Here is a 27,083-nt window from a genome sequence, read left to right as displayed (position 1 = left end):
CTCGAAAAAATAATCTAAATATTATTTTCTAAACAAAATCAAAGTTAACATAATATCTTAATTTCATTTTCTTTTAGACATTAAAGATAATATCGTGCTTTTATTTTCTTTTAGAGCCATTTATGACCTCCAATTCAGACATTCAAAAATATTTCAAAAAAATTTATTGAATCATTACAATTTCATCTCCTAATCAAAACTCCTTTGTTACTTTGTGTATACTTGATGTAAGTTTTTAATTAAATATATAAAACCATATCACTCATTCACTTGTTTGCAAAAACAAATTAATAAAATTTTAATAATTAAATAGGTTTTGTCATTTTACAATATAAGCAAAACAATTTTGAGGGTATTTTATGTAAAGCCTTTCCTTTTTCTGGGGGGTAAAATGAAATTTTGTCGTAAATATATGAACGCCAGAGTCAACACAGGCGACCACGAAGATAAAACAGAACCCTCCCCGGCCATTTCAATCGCACCTCTTCTCCGTCCCCAATTCCGATCCCTCGTCGATCCATCCTTCTTCGAGATTTCTAGACATCGGAGGCTATCGAGGAGCAGAGATTCCCACCGGCGAAGCGCCGATCTGATCCGGTCCGGATGCTCTCCGGCGGAGGAGGCGGAATCGTCGCCGATTCGCTCGACTTCGCGGGTGCTTGCTTGATCGGTGGGCGCGGCAGCTTCTCCGGTTTTATTTTGTTTGGATCTGGTCTGTGAAGATGATAACGCGATCGAATCTGGCGGAGCAGCTGCGGGAGTACCAGGTGCGCTCCACCCACGAGTGGGCTATCGTCTCCTTCTTCACATCCTCCCGGTAATTGGATCGAATCCGACGACTACCCTTCTTTATTTTTTTTTTATAGATCATTTCATGATGTTCTTTATTTGGCAATTCAATCTTCTTGCAAGAAGTTATCTTTCTTGCGTTAACATTTCTTTTCTCAATTTGAACCCAACTGAAGAAAGCACATACAAAAACTCAATCTGTAGCTTACAGTTAAAGTCGTACAATTCTTTAAATAATAGTAGCAAATTATTTATCAAAGCCCATGACTTCACTGCTTCTTAAACTCAAGTTAAGATTATCACAGTAGCTCTTGTGAAAATTGTTCTCTAAAATGGTTTTAGCTGATAGGCCGCAGTAGCAACATAGAAAATTATAAGATGACTTTGGTGCTCTTTCATGATAAATTTTGTCTGTGTTGGTTTTCACTTTAGTTTTTGTCTTGCTTGGTTTGGCTATTCTGGTAGCCTTTTCATTGTTGTATAGACTAATCTAGAGAGCAAGTTATGATGAAAGACTGTGGTATTCCTTGCCATTGTTTAGTCTTCTCTGCCTTTTACTTGCTAGTAAATGCAGTCTGAATTTAAGGGCATGATACTTCATTAGATTCACTTGAATAAGTTCTGCCACTATAGCATTTCTCCATATTGGCTCATGTTTTCTCCCCTTGTTTCCTTCTTTTGTCAGCAGATTACTTTAGGGAGCAGAAAGGTAGAGTAAATTAGGAGGCACATGGTGTTCCACATAATGTTTTGTGAAAATGCACTAAGTAGACCATAAAAACAAAGTATGTTAGGGTTTTGGCTCACATGAACAAATTACCAATCCATTCACACAACGGATACTCCTCCAGCATGATCTGCCATCAAACATGGTGGTTTGACAGTATGTAGTTAGCTGGAATATGGAAATCCTCTAGTAAAATAATATCCTGCTGAGGAGCAGATTACCAATCACTAGGCTTAGGCCTATATCGCACTTTAATCTTATTTTACTGGAATTATAATAGAATGTTAAAAACTCTTTCTCTCTTTGCAACTCATCAATATCATCTTCTAGTATTTGTGACAAATGTTCAACATTGACACATTCTGCTTGAGCTACATTCTCTAGTTAATATGAGATGAATGTAAATGCTCTTTGTTTTCTTTTTGATTTCCACATGCACAATGATCATATGATGCTTCACATGAACATTGTCGTCGTCATAACAGAAACTCTTCTGTTCTTCAATTTTGGTTAGACTGAGTCATACTGAAAATTTGTCTCTGATAGATATGATGCCGTGTTCGCATGCGCCATATCATATTTGAAAATTTTCTAGTTCACTCAAATTAGCATCTCAGTTTTTGTTAACCAAGGAAGTCTCAGTTTGTCATACTTGTCATTCATAAACGGATGCATGTTGTCTAGGTAATGACTTACCATCTTATTAGATCATGAGTTCTTTTGTGTTGTCTAACTACGTGACAATTTCCTATTCTGATTAGTTACATGGTTACACTGAAGGGATCTCCTATGCGAGAGATCATTTCATTTAGTGGCTTCAACCTTCTCGACCAAGTCTATATCTCATTACAACAAGAAACTGCGAGACATCTTGAAGTCCAAATTATACTGATACTTAACATTATATGCATCATTTATGTTCATCTTTTTCTTGTTACTCTACTTAATTAACATTGGCTTGTTATGTTCTTTTATTCTTGAGGTAAATGTAGATGTCTTACATTGCATCTTACATAGACATGAACGCAGGGTGGACGTGATACTTGTGATATGGGAGCTGTTGATGTTTGCTTTCGTCGTTTTCTCGGGGGTGGCTTTGTATTTCCGGTACATGAAGGTTGCTTTGGCCCTAATGTTTCTTACTTTTGTTATGCTCGTCGGCATGAGAGTAACAAGACAAGTAAGAAGGAACAGGAAGATGAAGAGAAAAATGCTCCTTCCTTTGTCAATGTAAAATTGTAGGGATGGTTGGCATCTCAATGCTTATATGAATTTGTTCAAAGGATTTTTGCAGACAAATCTTGTAGCTTCCTTGCAAAGAGAGCTACATTTTTTTTAGTATTAAAGCTAACATTTTTTTGGCTGAAAAGAATTACAGCATAATGCAGATATATGTTTTGACTTGTGCTTCTTGTCATTACAATATGCTATACTTTATATTCATAAACACCTATTATTAAAATTATTTTTTATAATTCTCACTTCTTTTATGTGAGAATTGATAAAATTTCATCTCTAAATATTAAAATCTTTAAAAAATTAAATTAAAAAATACTGAATCAATTTGTCATATGAATAGGGGTGACAATTATATATATATATATATATATATATATATATATATATATATATATATATATATATGTGAGAAATGCTATGTTGTCATGACGAGGAATTCACGATCTGTGTATGACACCCGCGATCCATCACCGCTGCCGCCGCCCTCGCCGTGCTGTCCGGCCATCGCCGACCTCTCCCTCGGGCACGATCGATGCGCAGTTCATCGGTGCTCCGTCTGGCATCAGATTTTCGATCGGATAGTGGTCGGAATCCGACAAATTTCGATCGGAAACAAGATCGGCAGTGGCACGGCCACTGCCGGCCATGATTGGCCCTGTTTTTGGTCAATTCGCGGTCGCCGGATGGTAGAGGACGGGCCGCCGTCGCACGGCGGTCCTTCCTCGGTCGGTCTCCGGCCACGATTTAGTTGGAATCCGGCCCGATCGTGGTAAACAGTGGCGCGCGCGAACCTCTTGTTATATATTTTTTTCCTGGATTCCAACCTCTTGTTTTATTTTATTGTTTTTGCAAGCACAATAATTTAAATCGATATATGCTTTTGATATTGTTGTGAAACACAATTGAAAATCTTAAACCCCTTTTGATTCCATCTTAACATTTAGATTAAGAAATCAAAAGCAAACCTCCTGCCTAATCCATCCATCAATCAATACATTTTTCATTTAATTCGGGCTGCGAGCTGAGGACACTTGACGAGGACAGGAGCTTCGTCGGCCCGCAGTCAAGTCACTGCACCAATTTAAAACTAAAATCGCACGGGCACATGGACCGATCTCAACTCTCAATCCTCGATACCATGGCCACACATGGAACATGGACCAGCCGAGGACCACGTCTCAACCTATCAGCTAAACCTCACAGCTTGCTGCAGCTGCGCCAGATTTTTCTTTCATTGTTTTTAGTAATTCAGATTTCTATTCGCGAATCTAATAAATTCGGGAGCACGAGTGACAACTGAAATATATCTATCTATCTTAATAATTTGAGAGTACGTTGATAAATCTCCAAGCTCGCATGAGATTTATTTGTTATGGAATCCGTCACTCCAGCAGTCTTATATGATCAGTCCTTCGTCGACCAATCTCTGGAGTCCTATACGATCGATCCTTCCTCGATCCGATCTTCGACCGCGATTTAGTCGGAATTCGACCCGATCGAGGTCAGCAGTTCACGCATGCTCGATTGCGGACCCGATTCCGATCGAAAATCGATTGGAGTCTGGGTCCTGACCGGCCGGAAGGTGGCGCCTGCCAGTCGGCCACCACCAGATTTCAGTCGGACCGAGGGTGGCGGGCAGCTGTCGGCGGCATGTCGAGTAGGAACAGGACGGTGGCACTATGTATTCCCACATTTGAACGGTTTAGAATTGGCGCACGATCGCATGATGAATGGTGGATCGCATGTCGCGTACGGGTGCGGACGAATCCGTCGCACAGGAGATATATATATATATATATATATTCTGATATTTTGTGCATTTGATAATGCACGACTTGCCCGCGATAGAAGATTCGAGATGCTCCAAGCATCGACAATAATAATCATGCATGCTATTTTTATTTATTATTTTTAATTTATGATTAAGTCATGTAAAATTTTTCTTTTAGAATTTAGGAATTGAGTTATAGTATTAAGTAAAAAAAATTAATTGTTCAAGAGTGTACTAGATAAGAAATGCGGGATAACAACCTTATACATCTCGTGAGTAATTAAAATTTTTTTTATGTTTAATACTATAACCCAACCCCTAAACTATAAATAATAAAAAAATGACACTATTACTATTTTGGACATCCCGAATCTTCTGTCGCAGATGAATCGTGCATTGTAATCGCATAGGGTATCAGAACTCATATACAGTGAAATATTATTTTTAAATTTTTATCAAAAAGATATCATACTTTATTATTTTATCATGTATATTTATTCAAATACTTTCTAATATTATTTTATATTATTCAATACTATTATATATATTCTATTTAAATTTATCATCTAATTTTTAAATTATAATTATAATTTCGATACAAATGATTATTATAACGGTTAAAAAAATATAACAGTTGGATCTATTATAATTATAATAATTAAAAAATGATAATTATTATAATAAAATTTTATCTTAATATATCGGAAGATATTTATACCTTTTATAAGAGGAATTGATGAGATAAAATATCCTTTCGATTAAAAAATAGAAATGAAATATTCTTTAATAATTTCGAAATAAAATGGCGTCTTTTCATTCTAAAAAAAAAAAGATAATCCCAGTAGTCACATCTCTGGGGGTGATCGATCCCCCCACGGAAGTTTGCCACCGACCATCAAGGTAAATTGGAAAGCGCATACGGTGGTCAATCCAGATGCCCAGCATCCTTTGATTGCGTTCTCCATTTGAAAGAAAATTCCTACAAATACGCCGTAGCTGAGGATCGAACCCTTGCGGATCCCTAAGTTAGTTGATATCGTACCGTTTTACACCATTGCCCCGGGGACGTCTTTTCATTCTTAGCCTATTGATTCGGCGCCAGTCGATGGGTTCGATGAATGTGGGATGTGGACAGCGGGGCGTCGTGGGTGGCTGGCCCGTGGGCGTCGCGTTTGCTCGCGTGCTTCCTAAGAAAATGTCCACTTCTCTAATTCATCCGTCGGCGGTGCACCATAAATTATTGGGAGCAGTAATAATATAAAGGGTACGGCGTTGCTCGACCTTATCCAACTTTCATGGTCTCACATTAATAATAATTCTAAATAAAATAATATCGACCGTATATATATTATTTTTTTAATTAAAAATGCCCCTTTCTTTTACCTTTTTGGACAGTGACTCGATCGCAGCTTCTGCCCTAATTAATTCCTATTTTATCGTCTAATTTCATTCAGAAATTATATTGTTTGATTTAAGTTGAAGTCTTTATCGGAGTGAAATATTTTACTGACGCTTTGTTTGTTTGCGTCCACGTGTCCACATCACGCTGATATCTTCTAATGCCCGCTCGTGCGAGCCTTATTAATTATTTTTTAATTTTTTGGTATTTTTTTAATAATTTAAAATTATTATTGTAATCGATCCAGCTCACTGACCGTCTCCCTCTTTAAAACCTGCCCGACGCTTCTCCGATCTCATTGCGAACTAAAAAGGGCAAGATAATTAACTGACCGAAAAGAGGGGCAGAAGCGTACCCGGGCAAGATGGTCACCGGATTCCGCCGCACGCTCTCGCTGCCGCTGGCCAAGTCCGCCTCCGTCCCCGCCCTCCGACGCCTCCGCGGCGAGAAGCGCCAGAGCCTGCGCTCCATTAGCCTGCCCGGCCGTTCCCACCCCACTATCTCCCACCTCCTCGACCAGATCCGATCCGCCCCCGGCGACCGCGGAGATTCCTCCTCCTCCTCCTCCGGGATGGACGCGATCGACCGCCTACTTGCTGCGGTGGATGACCTCCTCCGCCTTCCCCAGGCCCGCGAGGCCCTCTGCCGCCGCCCCGCCTGGGCGGACCGCCTCCTCGACGCCTTCCTCCGCCTGGCAGACGCCCACGGATCCTTCCGCTCCGCCGTCCTCGCCCTCTCCGATCGCCGCGCGGAGGCCCAGGCAGCGATCCGGAGGGCCGATCCTGCGCGGCTCGCCTCCGCCGCCCGGTCGCTCCGCCGGACGGAGAAGGAGGTGGCTCAGGTGGCCGCGGCCATCAAGGATCTGGCGAGATCCGCGCCGCTTTCCCCAGGTCAGTGGGCGGACGCAGCGGAGGCCGAGATCGCGGGGCTCCTGACGGATGCGGTGGCGGCGACCGCGTCCGCGTCGGTGGGGGTGTTCATGTCGATCGCCGCCGCGGCTGCGGCGGAGTCCGCGTCGCTGTCGAAGGATTCCTGGAAGGTTTGGCCGACGAAGAAGGCAGCGAAGGCGGAGGCTCCGGCGGCGGCGGCGGCGGAGGGATTGGAAGTGGGAAACGGGAGGGTGTTCAGGAGTTTGGTCAACATCAGAGTCTCGCTCCTCAACACACTCACTCCCTCATTGTAGATACCAGATCGTGTTGGAATATTTTGTACAGAGACGATCGCTTAAAGTAACCACAAGGAAGGAAGGAAGGAAGGGAAAAATCACAACGAAAACAGAGTTTTTCTTCTCCTCTGTTCCTTGTTTTAAAAAAATAAAAAAAGAAATTTTTGTTTAAAAAAAACAAAAAAGGAAATTTTTGTTTTTTTTCTCCTCGATCAGGCATTGTGTTAATGCATGATAATGATATATCTCTCTGCCCTCAGGGGTTGGCTATATCTCATTCAAGTTTCCATCAGCATCTTAACGCCTTCCTGTGGCAGATCTAGGTGTGTCGACGTCTTACAGTCCAATCCTCATTGATTATTTATGGAAGTGATCGATTTATAAGAAATTTCTCTTAGGCATCAGAATATACTGAAGTGTATGGACTGAACTCACTCTAGCATCTTCTGATTATAATTTTCATTTGTCAAAAAAAATCTTTTAAATACGTAGTAGTTGGGAATTAACCGTGAATATCTGAGTCAATAGAATTAACTGAATTGACTGGGGACCTTTCGAGCTCGCCCCAGATCAGGCGTTCCGGTGGCAGATCATGATGTGGGGCATGCCACGCACATTCAATTCGATCCCAATGATTGGCACGCACAGAGTGGGCTCTTCCTCTATTATTGTTATTATTATTAAGATAGTCACTGCAGGATGGAACTGACCGCATAATGGACGCCCTACGCAGCTTTTGAGAAATCAATTGCCAGATATCCAATACTGCATTGACACGTTCACACTGACTGAAACCGAGTGTTGCCATACACACCTCAAATAACAAATTTTATTTAATTTGGGTGACTGGAATTGGCAGAGAAATTAGAGTTGGAATTTTAAATTAGATGAATATTTTAAATTTTTATTTTTAAATAGGTATAAATTATATTTTTAAATGAGGTGAATTCTATTTTACTTTTTAATCAAAATAACATTCCATATATTTATCTAAATATCCTTCCGTACTATTTTATTACTGTTATCCCTATTTAAATTTCTTATTTAATTTTCAAACAGATAGAATGCATTATAACAATTATAATTTCGTAATTGCTACAATATATCTGACATACTTAACATTCAAAAATATTTACGTTGTAGTAATTATAATTTCGTAATTACTACAATGTGATTATTAAATCAACAAATTGAATCCGTATTATAGCAGTTATAATTTCATAGCTTGCTACAATATAAATAAAAATAAATATAATATAATATTTTTATCATAAATATACGTGATAATAGTTAAGAAATCATAACTATTAAAATATAAATATTTTTAAATATTATATATATATATATATACAATCAATTATATATTAAAAAATTATTTATCTTAACAAATAATCGATAATAAATTTAAAATTAATAATTTAAGAGATCGATTCACTGTCCCAAGTATTGGGAAGAAACGCTCTCTGTGATTACCTAGTGGTGTCGCCTCACCGCCTCAAACAGAATCCTGGGGCGCCACGCCTTCACATGCAACTCTGTAGCCTGTCTCTCCTCTCGTGCGCCAAACTCTTTTTTTTTTTAATAAATAAATAAATTATTTCCTAAATTAATTATTAATTTAATTTGTCGATTAATTAATCTACTCTTCTCTAATCCCGTTATAAATCTCACGCCTTCGATCACCGAAAACGCACAGAAAAAGAAGACGAAGGTAACCAAAGAGGAGCAAGGGCACACCTGAAATGGTCGCCGGATTCCGTCGTTCCCTCTCCCTTCCCGGCCAAAGCCTCGGATCCAGCCCGGCCCGCCGCAGGGGTCACCACCTTCGCTCCGCCAGCCTCCCCTGCCTCTCCCACCCAGCCCTCTCCCGCGTCCTCGACCAGATCCGCTCGTCCTCCGACCACGCGGGCCTCGATCGGATCGACCGCCTCCTCGCCGCCCTCGACGACCTTCTCCGCCTCCCGCACGCCCACGGCGCGCTTCGACGGCGCCCCACCTGGACCGACCGTCTTCTCGACGCCTTGCTCCTCCTGGCGGACGCCCATGGTTCCTTCCGCTCCGTCGCAATCGACCTCGCCGATCTACGTGCGGAGGCCCGAGCAGCGGTCAGGAGGTCCGAGCCCACGCGGATCGCCTCTGCCGCGCGCTCCTACCGCCGGACGGAGAAGGAGCTCCTCCGGGTGGCCGCGGCCGTCAAGGGCCTGGCCAGATCCATGCCTCCGGGGCAGTGGGAGGACGCGGCGGAGGCCGAGGTCGCCGGGATCCTGACGGAGGCAGTGGCAGCGACAGCTTCCGCATCGGCCGCCGTGTTCTCCGCGACCGCATCGGCGGCAGCCGCGGTCGCGGCCGCGATGTCGAAGAATTCTCCGCCGTTGTGGCCGATGAGGAGGAAGGCGTCGAAGAGGGAAAGAGAGGCCGTGGAGGAAGTGCCGGCGCCGCCGATCGAAGGGTTGGAAGAGGGGAGCGGGAGGGTACTAAGGGGCTTGATCAACATCAGAGTCTCGCTCCTCAACATTCTCACACCTGCTTTGTAAAGTTTGGGGGTTAAATTTGAAATTTTGAAATATGAAGGAGATAATTGTACAGTTCGCATATGTCTTGTAAAGACCAGATTCAAATTAATTTTCCAAATTAATCACGAAATACATCAGAAATAAAGAACGAAAAAAAAATCACAAATTTGATTCATTCAATAGAAACTTGATTAAAGAAAAGTTAAGGATTGAAAATTTTATTTCACACATTTAAATTTTTAAAATATAATACTTCACATATACACTTCTCTTTTATTAACACCCATTTGTATTGATTTGAACACATTCACATTGGTAATGTGTTCATTAAGAGGCTCGCGAATATGTATATATCTATATATATATTACATGAATTACAAATATTATCGTTAACCGTGTGGGATCGCTAAGCTCGTTTAACTTTTAAACGAACACATTCACATTAGCCGCTGGAACATAACTGAATTGGTTACGACGGAACAATCTTACAGAAGAGGACAAGTCGTTTGAATCACGAAGTCGAGCAATACCTTCATTATGAGTCGGGACTCAACTTAAGTTTTTCGAATTCACCTCCTCACAATTCGTTCACGATTCATCTTTTTACATAGAAAAAAAAACAACACATTCACATTTGCCCCCGAGGCATAGAAATTCAACACAAACAAATTTTCACAAGAAAAGGATAAGGATTCGAATCTCAACGAAGTCAAGATGATACCCTCTTATGTCGTGGTCACAATTTCTCAATTTACCTGTCATAGATGATCGTAGAACTCTCTGTCGAATATTCCACCTTTTTACGGAACACATTCACATTTATTTTTAATATTAATACTCATAATTGATTGTTATATTAATATCAATGTGGATTCTCTGATTAAGAGGCATGAAAATAGGTATTAGTTTGCAATTAGGACAGCGCAGGTAGATTAACAACTCTATTCTTTCTATTAGTCAATCGAATTAATGCATTAAACATGCATAAAGCTGCCTTCTGTTGACTCAATTATCGACTAACTGTGATTCAAACACAAAGAGAGAGGATACTTGCAATAATCGAGCTCACATGGCCATCTGTGCAACAACAGCTTGGGGAGGGGGAACCCTGGAAGGAGAGAAAAGGAACAAAACAAAATCATTAAAAACATATTTTAATTGCAGTAAAAGATGATTATGTTGATCTCAGACGCTTCTCACAGTCCGTTCTCAGATTATATGAAGGAAGGTAAATCACGAGATCAATTTATAACCGACCGCCAAATGGCACGTTCGAGAATCTATTTCCAGCAAAAAGTTTTGCTGTTTACAGTTAGATACATACCAAAGTTCCATGTGACCATTTGGCATGATTTGTCTTCACTCTCTTCTGAAGGCTACTGCATCTTGTGATTGTCTTTCGCAATGTATTATTGATGCTAGCTTCAAGGTGTGACCTAACAAGCAGACACAACACTCATGCATCGAATATTAATATCGAATTAGTACAGTAATCAAGCTGAAAACAAGAACAATTCACAGACATCGGATCGATCCAGCCTAGAACTATGCATGCGATTAGGAAATTGTGTGGTTCAGAACATGAATATGAAGCTAAAGAGACTAATCTATTGTGTATTATTGATGTTTAGCTTCAAACTGTGACCAGACAAGCAGACAGAACCATCAGCTCGTGCATGTTATATTATCATAAAATAAGCACAATAATCAATCTCATAAAGATGGAATCTGACCTGCTTAATGCTGATCAAAGACGATAATAACTGTAATCTAATGCGTGCATGTGGAACTCACTAGTAGTTTAGAAATGAGAAATGATTCCTCCTGGTAAGAGGTTACCAGATCCAAATTGCATGCTTCACATGTCGTATTGAACTTATCTGTAAAGATTCCAGTTGCCTCCATTCTGCTGAATTCATGATACTTGATCTATAAGTAGAGGAAATTCCGGGCTCCTCGGTCGACACATTTTCTGATCAAATTTTCTCAGGTTCTCTGCTTTCCAACATCACATAGTAATGGCTGCAAGTCAGCCTTTCCATGTCCGATCCATCAGTCTACCATCTAGAGATCACCCCTCCATGCTCAAAACAGAGGAAGAGCTGAAAAAGTTTGGGTCTTTTATGGCTCAATCCTCTTTAACATCACATATGATAGTGGATGGGCTGAAGGGGCTTGGAGGTTTGTACGAGTGCATCGATGAGCTTCTTCACTCGCCTAGCAGCAATCAGCACTTCTCCAATCAACAACAGAAGAAATGGATGGAAGTAGAGTTGGATGGCTCTATCAAGCTGTTGGATTTGCTTGGTGCCCTGAGAGATTGCCTGCAACAAATAAAAGATGGAATTAGAGACCATGAAATTGCCCTTAGAAGACGAGGGGCAGTGGCCAAAAGCAAGATACAGACTCACATCCTTTCTGATAAGAAGTTGCTGAAGAATATTCAGAATTGCTTCAGATCACTGAAGCATATGGATGAAAAAGATGCTTTGAGCTGCACAGGAGATGAGCAATTCGGTCCCTGTAAGGCGAGCAAAATTCTGAAGGAAGTGAGATTGTTCACCATTTCTCTTCTTCAGTTCGTCTTCAACTTTTTGTCCATGCCAAGGCCAAAAACCAAAACCAGCAGATGGTTTCTTATCTCAAAGGCATTGCAGAAGAGGAAAGTAACATGTGAGGGTGAGCATGAGGATGTTAAAGATGAAGCGACGACACATTACCAATTGCAGACGTTTCAAAACAGCATCAAACATTTGGAAGAAGGATTAGATTCCTTGTATAGAAGCATAATCCGAAACAGAGTTGCTGTTCTTAATTTCTTCAGTTTGTAATAACTTTTAGGCCACTTACCCTCATTAGCATTAAAATTTTGGAGGAATTGCTAATGTTCATACCTTGTACGAATTTTGTATATTAAATATATTATACTGTTTGATTAATAACCTTCTTTCTCTAATTTTCCCTACTGTTGCCTATTTTCTTATTTTCTTGTGCTTTAGGAAGAGGTCCACAATTTTGGATCATAGGAACAAAGCTTAGGATTGTAAAAACATAAAAATTAATTTAATTATTTTTTGTAACTCTATTTGACATTCACAATTTATATACAATATTCAAACAATTTGAAGAAGGGGAACCTTGACGCAATGGTAAAGTTATTATCGTGTGACCTAGAGATCACGGGTTCAAGTCTCAACCTCTTATAAACAAGAAGGAACAACCTCAACCTTTTATAAAGAAGGATATTGTGATTGGCAAGCAAGGAAACTCAACTTTAACATGGAACTGACTATGCTATCATGTTCTTGTTGTTCTATCCCATGAGTTTAATCTTGCTTCTGTCTGATATATAACCATGATATCTATTATATTCCAACCTTGATTTTCTTTTTCATATTTTCTGTATTTTTCTTTCACACTAAATATCAAGATCTCTGTTGTTGCTTTGTTTCAATATGCATGGAAGTAATTTAATCGCAAGATATCAAGCTGATCTTAATACTCACACAGATCAAATTCAAATTTACCATATAAAATATGCCATATCTGTTCAACAAATGTCATAACCACGTTAGAGTGCATTAGAATGGTTGTTCCAGCAACTAATTCAAAGAAAAGATCATCTTATCACTATCATCAGCTGATAAGAATCCAATGAGACCTCTTACCCTTATTGTTGTCATATGCTATAGTTTTAGGCGACTTGCTGCAGTCTAATTTGAACACTTTGTGGCTACCTATATAAATTTAATCATCACAAAATTATGAAGATTTCAAATTTGTTGACAAAAAAATCTTATCAACTCCAATATTTAGTTTCCAACAGAATATTTGCTATACACAGACCTACGATACATTAATGTTCTAGGAGACTTGCAGTGATGTCATTTGATCACAATTTAATTCAATGCAAACATTGGAAGGATTCAAATTTCCCTAAAAGGGACTATCATATTCCTTATAAAAGATATTTTCTGTTTCCATCAAAAAAGTTATGCTGTACAGAGACATGCATAAACCAATTTGCCATGTCACCATTTGGCATAATTAATTGTAGTCTCTGCACTTCTGGAGGATACTGCATCTGGCCGATTATCTTGCACCATGATTGATCATTGATGCATTATGAGATGCTAACTTCAAGGTATGACCTCACAAGGAGACACAATACTCGTGCATCCGATATTAGTATTAAATTAGTACACTAACCAAGCTCAGAACAAGAATAAAGAAACCATGAGGATCATGAGGAAACACATGCATCTGACAAGCAGACAGAGACATGAGAAATGAGCTAGTCCAGATTAGAGGATTAATCTATTATGTATTATTGATGTTTAGCTTCAACTGTGGCCTAACAAGCAGACAGAACCAAAAGCTTGTGTATGTTATAATTATCATTAAATTAGAAAAATAATCAATCTTACAAAGATGGAACCTAACCTGCATAACACTCATTAAAGAAGATATAACTGTAATCTGATGCATGCATGTGGAACTCAATAGTATTAAAGAAATGAGAAATGATTCGTTGTGCTATGGGAAGAGGTTACCAGATCCAAATTGCATACTTCACATGTCATCTTCAGCTTATCTGTAAATATTCCAGTTGCCTCCATTCTACTGCAGGATACTTGATCTATAAGTAGAGGAAGTCCCAGACTCCACAGTCCACACATCTTCCCATCAAATTCTCAGGTTCTTTGCTTTCCAACATCACATAGTAATGGCTGCAAGTCAGCCTTTCCATGTCCGATCCATCAGTCTACCATCTAGAGATCACCCCTCCATGCTCAAAACAGAGGAAGAGCTGAGAAAGCTCAGGTCTTTTATGGCTCAATCCTCTTTAACATCACTTATGATAGTGGATGGGCTGAAGGGGCTTGGAGGTTTGTATGAGTGCATTGACGAGCTTCTTCACTTGCCTAGCAGCAACCAGCAGTTCTCCAGTCAACAACAGAAGGAATGGATGGAAGTAGAGTTGGATGGCTCTATCAGGCTGTTGGAAGTGCTTGGAACCCTGAAAGATTGCATGCAACAAATAAAAGACCAAATTAGGGACCACGAGATGGCCCTTAGAAGACAAGGAGAAGAAGTGGCCAAGCATGAGATACACACTATCCTTTCTGATAAGAAGTTGCGGAAGAATATTCAAAATTGCTTCAGATCACTGAAGCATATGAATGGCAAAGATGCCTTGAGTTGCACTGAAGATAAGGAATTTGATTCCTGGAAGGTGATAGAAAGTTTGAAGGAAGCAAGAGTTCTTGCCATTCATCTTCTTCAGTCTCTCTCTGATTTCTTGTCCATGCCAAGGCCAAAGAGAAAAGAAAGCAGATGGCCTCTTATCTCAAAAGCATTGCACAAGAGGAAAGTAACATGCAAGGGTGAGCACGAGGATGCTGAAGCTAATGATGAATGTGTACCGAAGATCAAATACCAATTGCAGACGTTTCAGAACAGCATTAACCATCTAGAAGAAGGATTAGATTTCTTGTATAGAAGAATGATCCAAAATAGAGTCACTGTTCTTAACTTCTTCAGTTTGTAATGGTTTATGGGGCACTTCCTCTCATTAGCATCCAAATTTTAGAGGAATTGCTAATGTTTGTATCTTTAACAATTTTGTATAAATATATGTTATACTGTCTGATTAAAGATCTCCTTCGTTTGCATTTTTCCAAGTGTTGTGTTTTAGAAATGGAAAAACCTCTCTTTGTTAAGATGGAGATCCTACCTATGAACGAGAAGTTGTCCATAAATTTAGAATATAGCAATGGAACACTAGGAATTTAAGATCCAAAAATTAATCAAAATATTTGTTGGAACTCTATCAAACATTTATAATTTATCATTATGTAATAAGTAACATATGATAGCTATAAGATGGATGCCAATGACAAAAGTAAACAAGGATTCATCTTAAAAGAATCTCATAAAGTGAAATTTTTCTAAAAGGATATAATGGAAAAAGATAATCCATTTCCAATAAACCTCAATTTTTTTTAGATGTCTAAGTAAATATCAATACAATCCATCTAAACAAGATTGTTGGGATTGAAATCCTGTGTAAAAACAATAAGAAAACAATTGTAGCTTCATAAGATCTTAGTTCGCTTCAGATCTTACTTAGGATGTGGATCATTTAAGTTAGTTTGGTTCCTAAAATCCAAAGCTCTCTCGATCACAATCTTGACAACCATGGTAAAGGCTAATACACTAATCATAGCAAATTAGATAGTTTAAAAGAATTTATCAAAATTATCTAACAAAAGAAGATGCAGCAAAATATTACCATAAAAAATCAAGTCCTTCATATTGAGCAAAAGAGAAGCATGACTATATGTGCCTTATACTGTTAAATATGATTAGCAATCTCATATGTGGAGGATGCTAAAACTTAGAGTGCATTAGGGTGCCTGTTCAAACAACTAACTCAAAACATAGTCCACCCCATCATCAAATGATAAGGAACCCATGAAACTTCTTACCTTTGTTGTAAAGGTTTTGGATGGAGGGGATCAATTAGCTCCTGCCGGGCACATAATTTGATCATTTTTTGCATAACCCATATAAATTAGTTCATTTGAAGAATTTAAATTCGCTAAAAAGCCACTCATATTTCCTACGAAAGATACTTTCTATTTCCAATAAAAGATTTTGCTGTGCAAAGATTTATACATACAAATTTGCCATGATTAATTGTCTTCTCTACCTTCTGGGAGCTATTGCATCTATGGGATTGTCTTTTACATGATTAATCCTTGGCGTATAATTGATGCTAGTTTCAAGGTATGACCTGACAGGCAGACATAATCACTCGTGCATCCTATTTTAGTATAAAATTAGTACATCGATCAAAGCTTAGAACTAGAACAGCTAACGAACATTGGAATCCATCCACATTAAAGACAACCTATCCTGCCTGAAAATATGCTTGTGATAAGGAAATTGCATGATTCTGCATCTGGAACTAATTGGTCACTAAGAGATGAGAAATGAGATTCTCCAGCTTAGACAGATTATTCTATTATGTATCTAACATTGTGTCTATATCCAGGCTGGAATCATGAGTATAATAAACATTCAAGAAGATATTAACTGTGATCTAATGCATGCACATGGAACTCAGTAGCAATTAAGAAACCAGAAATGATTCGTCCTGCTAAGAGAAAAGGTTACCAGATCCAAATTGTAGGTTTCACTTGTCATATTGAGCTTATCTGTAAAGATGCTATTTGCCTCCATTCAGCTTCAGTATATTTGATCTATAAGAGGAAATCCCAGGCTCCAAATTCCACACATCTCCCATAAAATTTTCTCAGGTTCTCTATTTTCCAAGATCACCTAGTAATGGCTGCAAGTCAGCCTTCCCATGTCCGATCCATCAGCCTACCATCCAGAGATCACCCTTCCATGCTCAAAACAGAGAAAGAGCTGAGGAAGCTCAAGTCTTTTATAGCTCAATCCTCTTTAACATCCCATATGATGTTGGATGGGCTAAAGGAGCTTGGAAGTTTGTATGAGTGCATCAATGAACTTCTTCATTTGCCTAGCAGCAACCAGCATTGCTCAGGTAACCAACAGAAGAAATTGATGGAAGTAGAGTTGGATGGTTCTATCAGGCTGTTAGACTTGCTTGCCACCCTGAGAGATAGCATGCAACAAATAAAAGAGCATATTAGAGGCCACGAAATGACCCTTAGAAGACGAGGAGAAGCAGTGACTAAGATTGAGATGCACACTAACATCCTTCCTGATAAAAGGTTGCGGAAGAATATTCAAAGTTGTTTTAGAACACTGAACCATATGGATGATAAAGATGCCTTGAGCTACATTGGAGATGAGGAATTTGATTCTTCGAAGGTGTTCAAAATTTTGAAGCAAGCAAGAGAGCTCACCATTTCTCTTCTTCAGTCAGTCTTTAACTTCTCGTCCATGCCGAGGCCAAAGACAAAAGCCAGCAGATGGTCTCTTATTTCAAATGCATTATGCAAGAGGAAAGTAGCATGCAAAGATGAGTGCGAGGAAGTTGAAGCTAATGATGGAGGTGTTCTGAAGATTCAAATCCAATTGCAGATGTTTCAGAACAGCATTGAACATATTGAAGAAGGATTAGATTTCTTGTATAGAAGAATAATCCGAAACAGAGTCGCTGTTCTTAACTTCTTCAGTTTGTAATGGCTTATCGGCCACTTACCCTCATTAGCATTCAAGTTTTAGAGGAATTGCTAACTTTGTACCTTCTGCCAATTTTGTATACTATATATATATATATATATACTGGAGTTTGATCAACAATTTCCTCTCTTCTAATTTTTCCAAGTGTTGCATATTTTCCTTATTTTCCCAAGATCGAGATCCTACCTAGGAACAAAAAAAGGCCCACACGTTCAGATCATAGGGATGAAACATAGAATTGTTAGAGCCTAAAACAAAATTAAAATAGCTTTTTGGTTTCTATTAGACATTTAATTTGTCATATACAACCTTCAATATATATTATTAAACCAAGTTGTAATTTGTAGGCTTTCCGTCATCAATAGAAACCTAGAAGAGGAAAGCAGAATCCATTGAAAGTTTCATCTACTGTAGAGACTACACGATGATTCTGGAAGCGACTCACTTCTATTCTCATCTTGTTGGGACTTTCAACAGAATGTGCTTTATTTTGTAAGCCCAGCTCTTATCATGTATCGGTGTCCTACCATCCTTGTAGTTCCTTCTGCACAACATGCCTGCATTCAGGTACTTGAGGCCGGAGACTTAAAATCAAGATCAAAATATGGAACCAAACCCAATTCTTGCACTGGCCGTACTGAGATAATAATGCTCCCTCATGTCTGTGATTTCATCTTTTAATTATCTTTGACATGATTAATCATTTGATGTATTATTGATGCTAGCTTTCTCTTTCTACACCTCTGGAGATCTGGTGCAGCTCAGAACTAAAACAACTCACAAACATTGGAATCCACTCTGCATAAAGATTTAATCTATCCAACCTACAACCATGCGTGTGATAAGAAAATTGAGGACTGATTCAAGCACATGCATCTGAAACTAAGTAGTAATTAAGAGACCAGAAATGAGCTTGTTCAGCTCAGATATTAATCTATGATGTATTATTGATCTTCAGCTTGAAACTGCGACCTAACAAGCAGACAGAATCTAAAACTCGTTTATGTTATATTAGCATTAAAAAGCACAATAATCAACCTCACAAATGATGGCACGTAACCTGCTTAACACTGTTGTCTATACTCAGACACAATCATGTGTAAAAATTAAAGAAGATAACAACTGTAATCTAATGCGCATGTGGAACTCAGTAGTATTTAAGAAATGAGAAATGATTCGTCCTGCTATGAGAAGAGGTTACCAGATCCAAATTGCATACTTCACATGTTATCTTCAGCTTATCTGTAAATATTCCAGTTGCCTCCATCCTGTTGCAGGATACTTGATCTATAAGTAGAGGAAGTTCCAGGCTCCACAGTCCACACATCTTCCCATCAAATTCTCTTTGGTTCTCTGCTTTCCAACATCACATAGTAATGGCTGCAAGTCAGCCTTTCCATGTCCGATCCATCAGTCTACCATCTAGAGATCACCCTTCCATGCTCAAAACAGAGGAAGAGCTGAGAAAGCTCAGGTCTTTTTTGGCTCAATCCCCTTTAACATCACATATGATAGTGGATGGGTTGAAGGGGCTTGGAGGTTTATATGAGTGCATTGACGAGCTTCTTCACTTGCCTAGCAGCAACCAGCACTTCTCCAGTCAACAACAGAAGAATTGGATGGAAGTAGAGTTGGATAGCTCTATCAGGCTGTTGGAATTGCTTGGCTCCCTGAGAGATTGCATGCAACAAATAAAAGATCAAATTAGGGACCATGAGATGGCCCTTAGAAGACAAGGGGAAGAAGTGGCCAAGCATGATATACACACTCACATCCTTTCTGATAAGAAGTTGCGGAAGAATATTCAAAATTGCTTCAGATCACTGAAGCATATGAATGGCAAAGATGCCATGAGTTCCACTGAAGATAAGGAATTTGATTCCTGGAAGGTGATCAGAAGTTTGAAGGAAGCAAGAGTTTTTGCCATTCATCTTCTTCAGTCTCTCTCTGATTTCTTGTCCATGCCAAGGCCAAAGAGAAAAGCAAGCAGATGGCCTCTTGTCTCAAAAGCATTGCACAAGAGGAAAGTAACATGCAAGGGTGAGCACGAGGATGCTGAAGCTAATGATGAATGTGTACCGAAGATCAAATACCAATTGCAGACATTTCAGAACAGCATTAACCATCTAGAAGAAGGATTAGATTTCTTGTATAGAAGAATAATCCGAAATAGAGTCGCTGTTCTTAACTTCTTCAGTTTGTAACAACTAACAACTTTTTGGTCACTTACCCTCATTAGCGTCCAAATTGTAGAGGATTTGCTAATGTTTGCACCTTGTTCTGTTTTTGTATAATATATAGAAAATACTGTTTGATTAATACTTTCTTCTACTTTTTCAAAGTGCTGCTTATTTTCCTTATTTCTTGTCCTTTAGAAATGGCAACCCAGCATTCTCAAGATCGAGATTCTACCTAGGAATAGGAAGATGTTTCCAGATTCAGATTATAGGATTGTAAGAACCTAAAAAAATCATTAGATTTCTATTTGACATTCATAATATATCATATGTATTAACTTTTAATAAATATTAATCCAAACTGTAATTTGTAGGCCTTTACTCATCAGCAGGGAACTAGAAGAAGAGAGCAAAATCCATTCAAAGTCTCATCTATTGTAGAGAATACAAACCAACACCGAAAGCTACTCGCTTCTATTCTCATGTCGTAGGGATCACATATATAGATGGGGAATCTATATAGATAGCAACTAGCATACTATAATCAAGTAGCTGTCTTAATGTTGATGTCACTCCATTTCATAATCGAGTGGATTCTCATCATGAACCTCTCCCATTCCTGTGGAACTATTCAATTTCGGCTTTAACTTTCAACAAAATCTGCTTCATTTTGTAGACCCAGACCAGCCAATAGGCTGGTATGGAAAACAAGTTGCAATATGTGTAACCTCCAATGTACCATTTTTATGGCATACCAGAATTCAGGTACTTGAGGCAAGAGACTTAAAATCAAGACCAAACTAGTTTTGTTAAAAAGCAATCATGTTCAATGAAACCAAACTCAATTCTCGCTATGTCCACACTGAGATAATGCCCCCTCAATGTCCATGATTTCATCTTCTCGCCTTAACAGGAGAGAGCGTGATACCATTTTTTAAGAACAAGATTGGAGTCAACCAAAATCAGATTAAAAAATTACTAGAAACATCCATGTACTCTACTTCACACAGAAACTTCTTTCAATATCATGAAAATTATTCAGCCTACAAAGCACACCCTTTCTCATTGTAATTATGGCTTCGTATCCACAGAAGTTTATCATCTACCAGGATTCCAAAATGATAAACAATGCTAACATAATAAAATCAGTAAAAAAAACTTTCAAGCAGATCGATTTACATCAGTTAGTAATTTTTTCCCTGCCACCAATTTATCGTAGGAACTACAAGATGTGATTTAAGTTCATTTTTTTTTATGGTCAATGCAGCAATCCCTTGCAGGGAACACAATATCGCCGGAATATTTAGTGTCTTTGACATCTATGGTCAGATTCATGTTGACAGTGAACTGGCATGGAATGATTATTTTAAGCTCAAACAATCGGCACTAGCTTGACTAAGGCATTATAAGATATATAGGTCAATGGATCAATGCATCAAAAAATCCCACGCACTGTGTATTGTGTTGTCGAGACAAGAAAGTACAGCACAAAGCGGTGCAACACTAATCGACCAGAGAAGAACAGCTAACCACTACCTGCGTTCATGTGTTGGCTTCGCATGGGGACCGGCGAGCACTCCGGGTGCAGATTCTTCCTGTCGCACCAGCAAAACTGCAACAATGGAAGCTCGAGGACCAATAAAATCAGTAAGTAAACAAAAAAAAAAAGAAAAAGAAAGCCCTCTGTCTCTGGTCATCACCTGATCGAGGAGGAGGGATTCTTGCTGTCGCCTAAAGCTCGGGAATCGTTGGCGTCTCCCTTCGTCCTGTCTTTCGCCTGCGTTCTCCCCAGATTGTCGTCGAAGACACCAAAAAGAGGCAGTGGCGACCGCCATGATCTGGACCTTAGGGATCTCAATCTCGAGCCCACCTCAATTTTAAATCGAGATATCTTTAGTTTATCCTTTATAATTTAAATTAGTATATTTTATTAATAATATAAATGAACCAAAATAGTTTCTCATCAAAATGAAGTGACGCACACAAAACTAAGAAAAAGCAGGCTGCTTCATTCATCTGACTTGAGTATATATTTCTCTCTTTACAACTTCAACTGGCGAACCCAATCAAGAACAAACAATCCGCGTTTGGCCATCGAGCTCTTGAAGCAACAAGTGATTGGATACTCCTAAAATGTCAAAAAAATATGTCTGTCTGCTTGGATTGAGCTTTGAGATCTTTGAGTTTCTTCAAGATATTGGTGAAATAATCCTGCATGTACCTCTCCAGGGTTACAATATCATTCTGGTCCACTCCGAGGAGCTCGTACGTCTCCTTCATGGGAGCGGAGAACACTGTGTCACTGGAGAGCACCTGAAATCCACAATGGAGAAAGCAATGAATGTAGAATTTCAATGAAGTATATATAACCACTGTTTTAATTGCTTGCAGGTTTAGGAGGCATAAAAATCAGTCTTTGGCAAATCGAGAAGATCTTGTAGTTGAAAACAACAGGCGAAATCTCCATTGAAGAAAGGCAAACCTCAAACCTTGTTAGGGTGCTTTTGATAAAGCCTAAGAGGGAGCTCAAGTCAACCCAAAATGCCAACATTTTAGTGGAAAATCACTTACTATTTATGAAGTTACAAGAACCCTTTTGCGAAGATGTGAGATTCAACAAGGGCAATTGCTTTAGGTCATTGGCCTGATCATTTGTAACAAATTCAAAGACTAGGAGCTCTCTTAATTGCCAAAGAAACATAAAAAGAGCCTCAGTAAGAAAAGACCAAAATGAGAAGCAATTTTCAGTAAAATGCGCAGTTTGTTCAAAACAAACTTGCATTCCCCTCAACAGACATATTGCACATAAAAAATCAGCCTTCAATAAGAAGTATATTAGTTGTAAGAAAAAACTACCTCTGAAAATGCTAATCTGTCAGCGACATCATTGGTCCATTGGAAAAAACGAGTAAGCTGACGAGTAAATTTCAAGATTGAAACAGGGACAGTGGTTATATTGGCATCTTGTCCTGCCAGTCTCTCACATAGAGTAATCACCTGGAACAGAAAAGCACAGGAGGAAAGTGAAAAACAGGCACCTCCATCACCTCTCACAAAAAAGCTTGATAACTCTAAGAACAAAAAAGAAAAAAAGGTGTTCAAGTAAAACAATCGGGATAGATGTGCCATGAAAAAGTGCAGCTCAACAATTTGCTGGATTGGTTCATGGCATACTATATAATTATATGAATGAAACTAGAATCTTCAGACGTTTGGCTTTTGTTAAATGTATTCTGAGATTTTAATCTGATACAAAACTAATAAGTAGATTCTTTAAGATAAAGCTTAAAAGAATGTCTATTTGTAGTCTATAAGATAAAGCATAAAAGAATGCTCATTCGTAGCTCAATCTGACTTAACTGGTGGAAGATTTAGGCTAGCATTTTTCTTGAGCAATCTGACCATTGTAATGACATTCTGAGGCCTACCTCTTGAGTTGTCCATGCTCGAGGTCCAGCAAAGGTCAAAAGTTTCTTATTTATCTTCTCATTGCGTGCAGCTATAAATGTTAGTCGAGCGATATCCTGGGATAACATTGACAAGGATTACCAAAAATACTGAAACCACAAGTACCTGAGTCTTTGATTCTGGGCAATTCAAAAAGGAACTCAATTTGCTCACATAAAAAGATAAACAAAGATTAAGCAACTTACTTGGGTATCCATGTATGCTATTCGAGTCGGAGCATCAGTTCCCCACACTGATTTTTCTTCTAGAATTGGAACAGCATACTGCCCAATGAGGCCCTGTTGCATTGAATTGTAGGAAAAGTTAAGAGGAAGTAGAAAACTCAAACAGAGCAAGAGCAAGAGCAAGAAGAAAAAGGTAGACGAAGGCCAAAAGCAAAAAAAGGAAATTAGCTACCAAAATATGGAAGGAAACTTCATCAAGCAACATAACTCTTGATGAGCTCTCCTTTTAAGTCCAGGATCCTTGTTGTATCAAGGTTGGGCCACAATAACTCCAAGCATAATAACTATTACATTTTCTGAAGGGGAAAAAAGAACAAAATAACAATAATCTCAGTGTCTCAGACTCCTCATAGGTCTTCAACGTGCTGAGGGCTTTCAAGTGTTCCAAACACATTTAGCAGATATCCTTATAGGTGCTATTTAGTTTTAATAATAACAGGATATTAGTCTAACAAGGCATTTCTCCATCTGAACAATTATATGTAACTGCCTTCACCTTTATCAATATATATGAAGCAGTTATGGAAGATGTTCCATACACAAGGAATTGATATCAAGTATATGTATGTATATTCTACATGGGTGTATACACACAAGTGAAGTATTTTCTTTTTATTCTGGAATTGTTATGCAGTTTGTAGATATCTCAGGCTATATACAAGGTATCATCTCAAGAAAATTTATAATAGTCAACTCAAAATCTTTTTAGTTAAAAATATTACTTTGTAAAACATCAGGAAAATTCCTTTTTCTTCATTTTCAACTTGAACTATTATTTCCTCGCCCTTTTTTGAAGAAAATGTTTCCTTACCTATTAAGTAGCTTCTACTTGATAATTGTCAATGCATTATAAGTTTCTAATACGCAAAATACCTGCATAAATCCACACAATCTGATGATAAGGTAGCTTAAACCAGAATCATGAAGAAATTTCTCAGTGCAATGCTTGATTTCCATCAACGGAACCTCGGGATGCTTATCACAGTTGTGGATGGAATAGAATACATACTTCTCAATGCCCATGGCTTTTGCACACTGGATTAGAGCAACCTTCCCTTCCCAATCTACCTAAGGAGAATGAATCAATTAGACTGGCCAAAGCCAATTAAATACCTAAAATACAAATGAACTTTGAATAGCTAATGTAAGTGAAATGAGCATTAGACCATTCCTTGTTTTATTATTTTCTTGCTGAGTGAAAGTAATTGATGAATGAACAAATGGTTGATAGGTTTATGTGAGCTAATAAACTGATGTTGAGCCTTCATTGCAAGTCTTCTTTCTCCACTGCCAAGTCTGCATCGTGAGTGTCAGGTGCTGGTAGTAAGTTCCACCTTTATCCTCCACCTCCTCTTGATACCTTGGTACATTGTGAGTCTTCTTCCTTCGCTACCAAGCCTTTGTTACAAGCATCGAGTCTTTGTTGCAAGCATAGAGTCAATCACGAGCTCCAGTTTCATCCTCTACCTCCTTGCTATACCTCAATACATCGCATGCCTTCTTACTTCACCACTGAGCCTTTGTCGCAAGCATTGGATGTCAATTGAGAGCTTCGCCTCCATCCTCCACCTCCTCTGGTACCTCAATACGCAAGTTCCTCTTTGTCCTCCTCTTCTTCTACTTTCCCCTTCTACTCCTCCCCAAAGCGACCAAAACCAAACCAAAATGGAATGATAAGGTTTTGAAATAGTATCCTTCCAATCTCTGGACAATATCTGAATCAACTTGAGATGCTGTTATTAATGAAAAAATTGAAAACAAAAGGAGCAATGATGGTCGGTAATTTGTGTATTAGTTGGAAAAGTGAAAAACTTTCTGGGTCAAGTAGAGGATCTCTCGCTGGAACCTAACTAACTTATAAATCATTAACAAATAAAAAGAGTAATTATTCTCTTATAAATTTTCTCATAAATGTACCAGTAGTAGAGTAATCCTCGATCAAAGCCTATTATGTCAATGCATAGCACAGTTAAGCATGAATCAGTATGCATGCAGTTTATTTTTTATTACTTAAAATAGAATCTAATTGGATGGAGAGAAGTGTAAATAACATACTGTTCGAATAGGTTCCTCTGGTCGCCCTGTTGCACAATCAATTATTGTATGAATACCAACAAGAGTTGCAGGTATAGTCTCTGGTTTGCTGAGATCACCCTGCTCAAAAATCAGAAGTGCATCATTAAGCACAAAAAAGATGAAGTTAATTTAATGTAAAACAAATATTATCTGATTATTCTGTGTACATCTATAAGATTTTAAATGGATGCAAAATTTCCCCTAAAAACTTATTATGGAAGATTCTCCTAATTTTCACAAGCAGTTCAGGCAAATCACAACTTTAGACATTTCAATTTATTTTAAACTGCAAATTTAATAATCGAATCCTTTCCTAACATTCTAAGCTTTGGTAATAAACGGTTAGCCATTCAACCTTTAAAATGACATCAGATAGCAAAAGGGCACGAACTTGAATTCTTCCCTATAATTCTCAAGTTATTGTTGTTTAAACTCGTTCTAGGGGTCTTCATGAGCATCCATCAACAGTGCCTTGCGTTTCAATCTGCTGTTTCAGTTTAATATGTATGACAATAAAAGGGATTTAAATCTCTAAGCCGTTTCCTAACACACAGACGCCACACGATCAAATTAACGGTTAGAGACATTCCTTAAACAAGCATAGCATCTCTGGAGTGCGTATTGTAAACTAAGTTAAGGAAAAGTTTCGAAAATAAAGTACGTGAAACTTACATTGACAACTATGGCACCCCAATCCCGTAAGAAATCAGCAGGAGCTGGCCGAGGTCTCACAAGACATCTAACATCGTAGCCTTCATCCAACGCCCTCCTAACCACTTGCCGCCCCAGAGTTCCAGTAGCCCCAACCACAAGGATGCTCGTCGGCCTAACAGGAGTTCCCGGCGCCAGGCTCGTCGCGACTGCCGCCTGAGAAGTACATCTAACCGGAAACGGAACACAACATCTTCCTGAATCTGTTGGGGGAAAAGCAAGATTAACGCAAAACAGACTACGTATGATTCGACGCCTAAGGACGCAATTAAACTAGGGCATCGGACAGCATGCCCTAGTAGGGGAATGGAAAAGGAAAGGGCGGTCCTTGCCTGGGGGTGGAGAGGCGGAGGGAAGGCCGAGCTGAGTGGGCGCTAGAGTGCGGCGCCAGGAGAGGAAAGCGAGGTTGGAAGGGAGACGGCGGCGGAGGTGGTGGCGAGGAGGGGAGGGAAGATAGGAGAGGCTCGTCGACGCCATCGAAGGAAACCCTGCCGATTTGTTCTATTCTTCGGCCTTCGAATGCCTGCGATGGAGAGGCGAGCGGAAGAGTGAAAAGGGTGGAGGGAGAAGAGCAGTTGTTGATCGCAATCCTGCCACGTGGAATACGGACGGATCATGAACTCCATTTCTTTTTATAATTTTT

The 27,083-nt window shown here is 39.0% G+C and overlaps 8 protein-coding genes across 8 annotated transcripts; 7 read left to right on the top strand and 1 right to left on the bottom strand.

Annotated features, from left to right (window-relative positions):
- The first annotated feature begins 457 nt into the window (after positions 1 to 457).
- Positions 458 to 2,854, top strand: LOC141846633 (uncharacterized). The gene is made up of 2 exons (XM_074734671.1): positions 458 to 817; positions 2,534 to 2,854. Exons 1-2 carry the CDS (start codon positions 723 to 725, stop codon positions 2,748 to 2,750), a joined length of 312 nt encoding a protein of 103 aa, XP_074590772.1. The 5' UTR covers positions 458 to 722; the 3' UTR covers positions 2,751 to 2,854.
- Positions 2,855 to 6,225: 3,371 nt separating this feature from the next.
- On the top strand, positions 6,226 to 7,318 carry LOC141845761 (uncharacterized). Its single transcript, XM_074733760.1, has one exon. It carries the CDS (start codon positions 6,290 to 6,292, stop codon positions 7,106 to 7,108), a length of 819 nt encoding a protein of 272 aa, XP_074589861.1. The 5' UTR covers positions 6,226 to 6,289; the 3' UTR covers positions 7,109 to 7,318.
- A 1,478-nt stretch (positions 7,319 to 8,796) lies between these two features.
- LOC141845778 (uncharacterized) lies at positions 8,797 to 9,665 on the top strand. The gene has a single exon (XM_074733785.1). It carries the CDS (start codon positions 8,833 to 8,835, stop codon positions 9,622 to 9,624), a length of 792 nt encoding a protein of 263 aa, XP_074589886.1. The 5' UTR covers positions 8,797 to 8,832; the 3' UTR covers positions 9,625 to 9,665.
- Positions 9,666 to 11,621: 1,956 nt separating this feature from the next.
- On the top strand, positions 11,622 to 12,784 carry LOC141846438 (uncharacterized). Its single transcript, XM_074734483.1, has one exon. The coding sequence runs from the start codon at positions 11,622 to 11,624 to the stop codon at positions 12,432 to 12,434; it is 813 nt and encodes a 270-aa protein (XP_074590584.1). The 3' UTR covers positions 12,435 to 12,784.
- A 1,386-nt stretch (positions 12,785 to 14,170) lies between these two features.
- Positions 14,171 to 15,256, top strand: LOC141846436 (uncharacterized). The gene has a single exon (XM_074734482.1). The coding sequence runs from the start codon at positions 14,330 to 14,332 to the stop codon at positions 15,152 to 15,154; it is 825 nt and encodes a 274-aa protein (XP_074590583.1). The 5' UTR covers positions 14,171 to 14,329; the 3' UTR covers positions 15,155 to 15,256.
- A 1,847-nt stretch (positions 15,257 to 17,103) lies between these two features.
- Positions 17,104 to 17,784, top strand: LOC141846439 (uncharacterized). Its single transcript, XM_074734484.1, has one exon. The coding sequence runs from the start codon at positions 17,200 to 17,202 to the stop codon at positions 17,782 to 17,784; it is 585 nt and encodes a 194-aa protein (XP_074590585.1). The 5' UTR covers positions 17,104 to 17,199.
- A 1,376-nt stretch (positions 17,785 to 19,160) lies between these two features.
- LOC141846435 (uncharacterized) lies at positions 19,161 to 19,988 on the top strand. Its single transcript, XM_074734481.1, has one exon. The coding sequence runs from the start codon at positions 19,161 to 19,163 to the stop codon at positions 19,986 to 19,988; it is 828 nt and encodes a 275-aa protein (XP_074590582.1).
- Positions 19,989 to 21,950: 1,962 nt separating this feature from the next.
- Positions 21,951 to 26,946, bottom strand: LOC141846427 (protein HIGH CHLOROPHYLL FLUORESCENCE PHENOTYPE 244, chloroplastic). The gene is made up of 8 exons (XM_074734473.1): positions 26,773 to 26,946; positions 26,402 to 26,643; positions 25,709 to 25,807; positions 24,527 to 24,721; positions 23,615 to 23,707; positions 23,390 to 23,485; positions 22,818 to 22,958; positions 21,951 to 22,274 (listed from the first exon to the last, which is right to left on the bottom strand). Exons 1-8 carry the CDS (start codon positions 26,915 to 26,917, stop codon positions 22,098 to 22,100), a joined length of 1,188 nt encoding a protein of 395 aa, XP_074590574.1. The 5' UTR covers positions 26,918 to 26,946; the 3' UTR covers positions 21,951 to 22,097.
- Positions 26,947 to 27,083: the final 137 nt, after the last annotated feature.

This window comes from Curcuma longa, chromosome 15, assembly GCF_044706935.1.
Source record: "Curcuma longa cultivar G26 ecotype Majalengka, Jawa Barat chromosome 15, ITB_CL_G26_1.1, whole genome shotgun sequence".
NCBI lineage: Eukaryota > Viridiplantae > Streptophyta > Magnoliopsida > Zingiberales > Zingiberaceae > Curcuma > Curcuma longa.
The sequence above is the reverse complement of the archived record's forward strand: the minus strand, read 5'-3'. Positions and strand labels throughout refer to the sequence as shown.

What these genes read in the sequence shown, in the direction of transcription:
- LOC141846633 (XM_074734671.1), top strand. Translation starts at nt 723, where the DNA reads ATGATAACGCGATCGAATCTGGCGGAGCAGCTGCGGGAGTACCAGGTG. An exon ending in TCCTTCTTCACATCCTCCCG is followed by an intron (nt 818 to 2,533) that starts GTAATTGGATCG and finishes CATCTTACATAG; the next exon opens with ACATGAACGCAGGGTGGACG.
- LOC141845761 (XM_074733760.1), top strand. Translation starts at nt 6,290, where the DNA reads ATGGTCACCGGATTCCGCCGCACGCTCTCGCTGCCGCTGGCCAAGTCC.
- LOC141845778 (XM_074733785.1), top strand. Translation starts at nt 8,833, where the DNA reads ATGGTCGCCGGATTCCGTCGTTCCCTCTCCCTTCCCGGCCAAAGCCTC.
- LOC141846438 (XM_074734483.1), top strand. Translation starts at nt 11,622, where the DNA reads ATGGCTGCAAGTCAGCCTTTCCATGTCCGATCCATCAGTCTACCATCT.
- LOC141846436 (XM_074734482.1), top strand. Translation starts at nt 14,330, where the DNA reads ATGGCTGCAAGTCAGCCTTTCCATGTCCGATCCATCAGTCTACCATCT.
- LOC141846439 (XM_074734484.1), top strand. Translation starts at nt 17,200, where the DNA reads ATGGAAGTAGAGTTGGATGGTTCTATCAGGCTGTTAGACTTGCTTGCC.
- LOC141846435 (XM_074734481.1), top strand. Translation starts at nt 19,161, where the DNA reads ATGGCTGCAAGTCAGCCTTTCCATGTCCGATCCATCAGTCTACCATCT.
- LOC141846427 (XM_074734473.1), bottom strand. Translation starts at nt 26,917, where the DNA reads ATGGCGTCGACGAGCCTCTCCTATCTTCCCTCCCCTCCTCGCCACCAC. An exon ending in GAGCATGGACAACTCAAGAG is followed by an intron (nt 22,959 to 23,389) that starts GTAGGCCTCAGA and finishes TTTCTGTTCCAG; the next exon opens with GTGATTACTCTATGTGAGAG. An exon ending in ACAGATTAGCATTTTCAGAG is followed by an intron (nt 22,275 to 22,817) that starts GTAGTTTTTTCT and finishes TGTGGATTTCAG; the next exon opens with GTGCTCTCCAGTGACACAGT.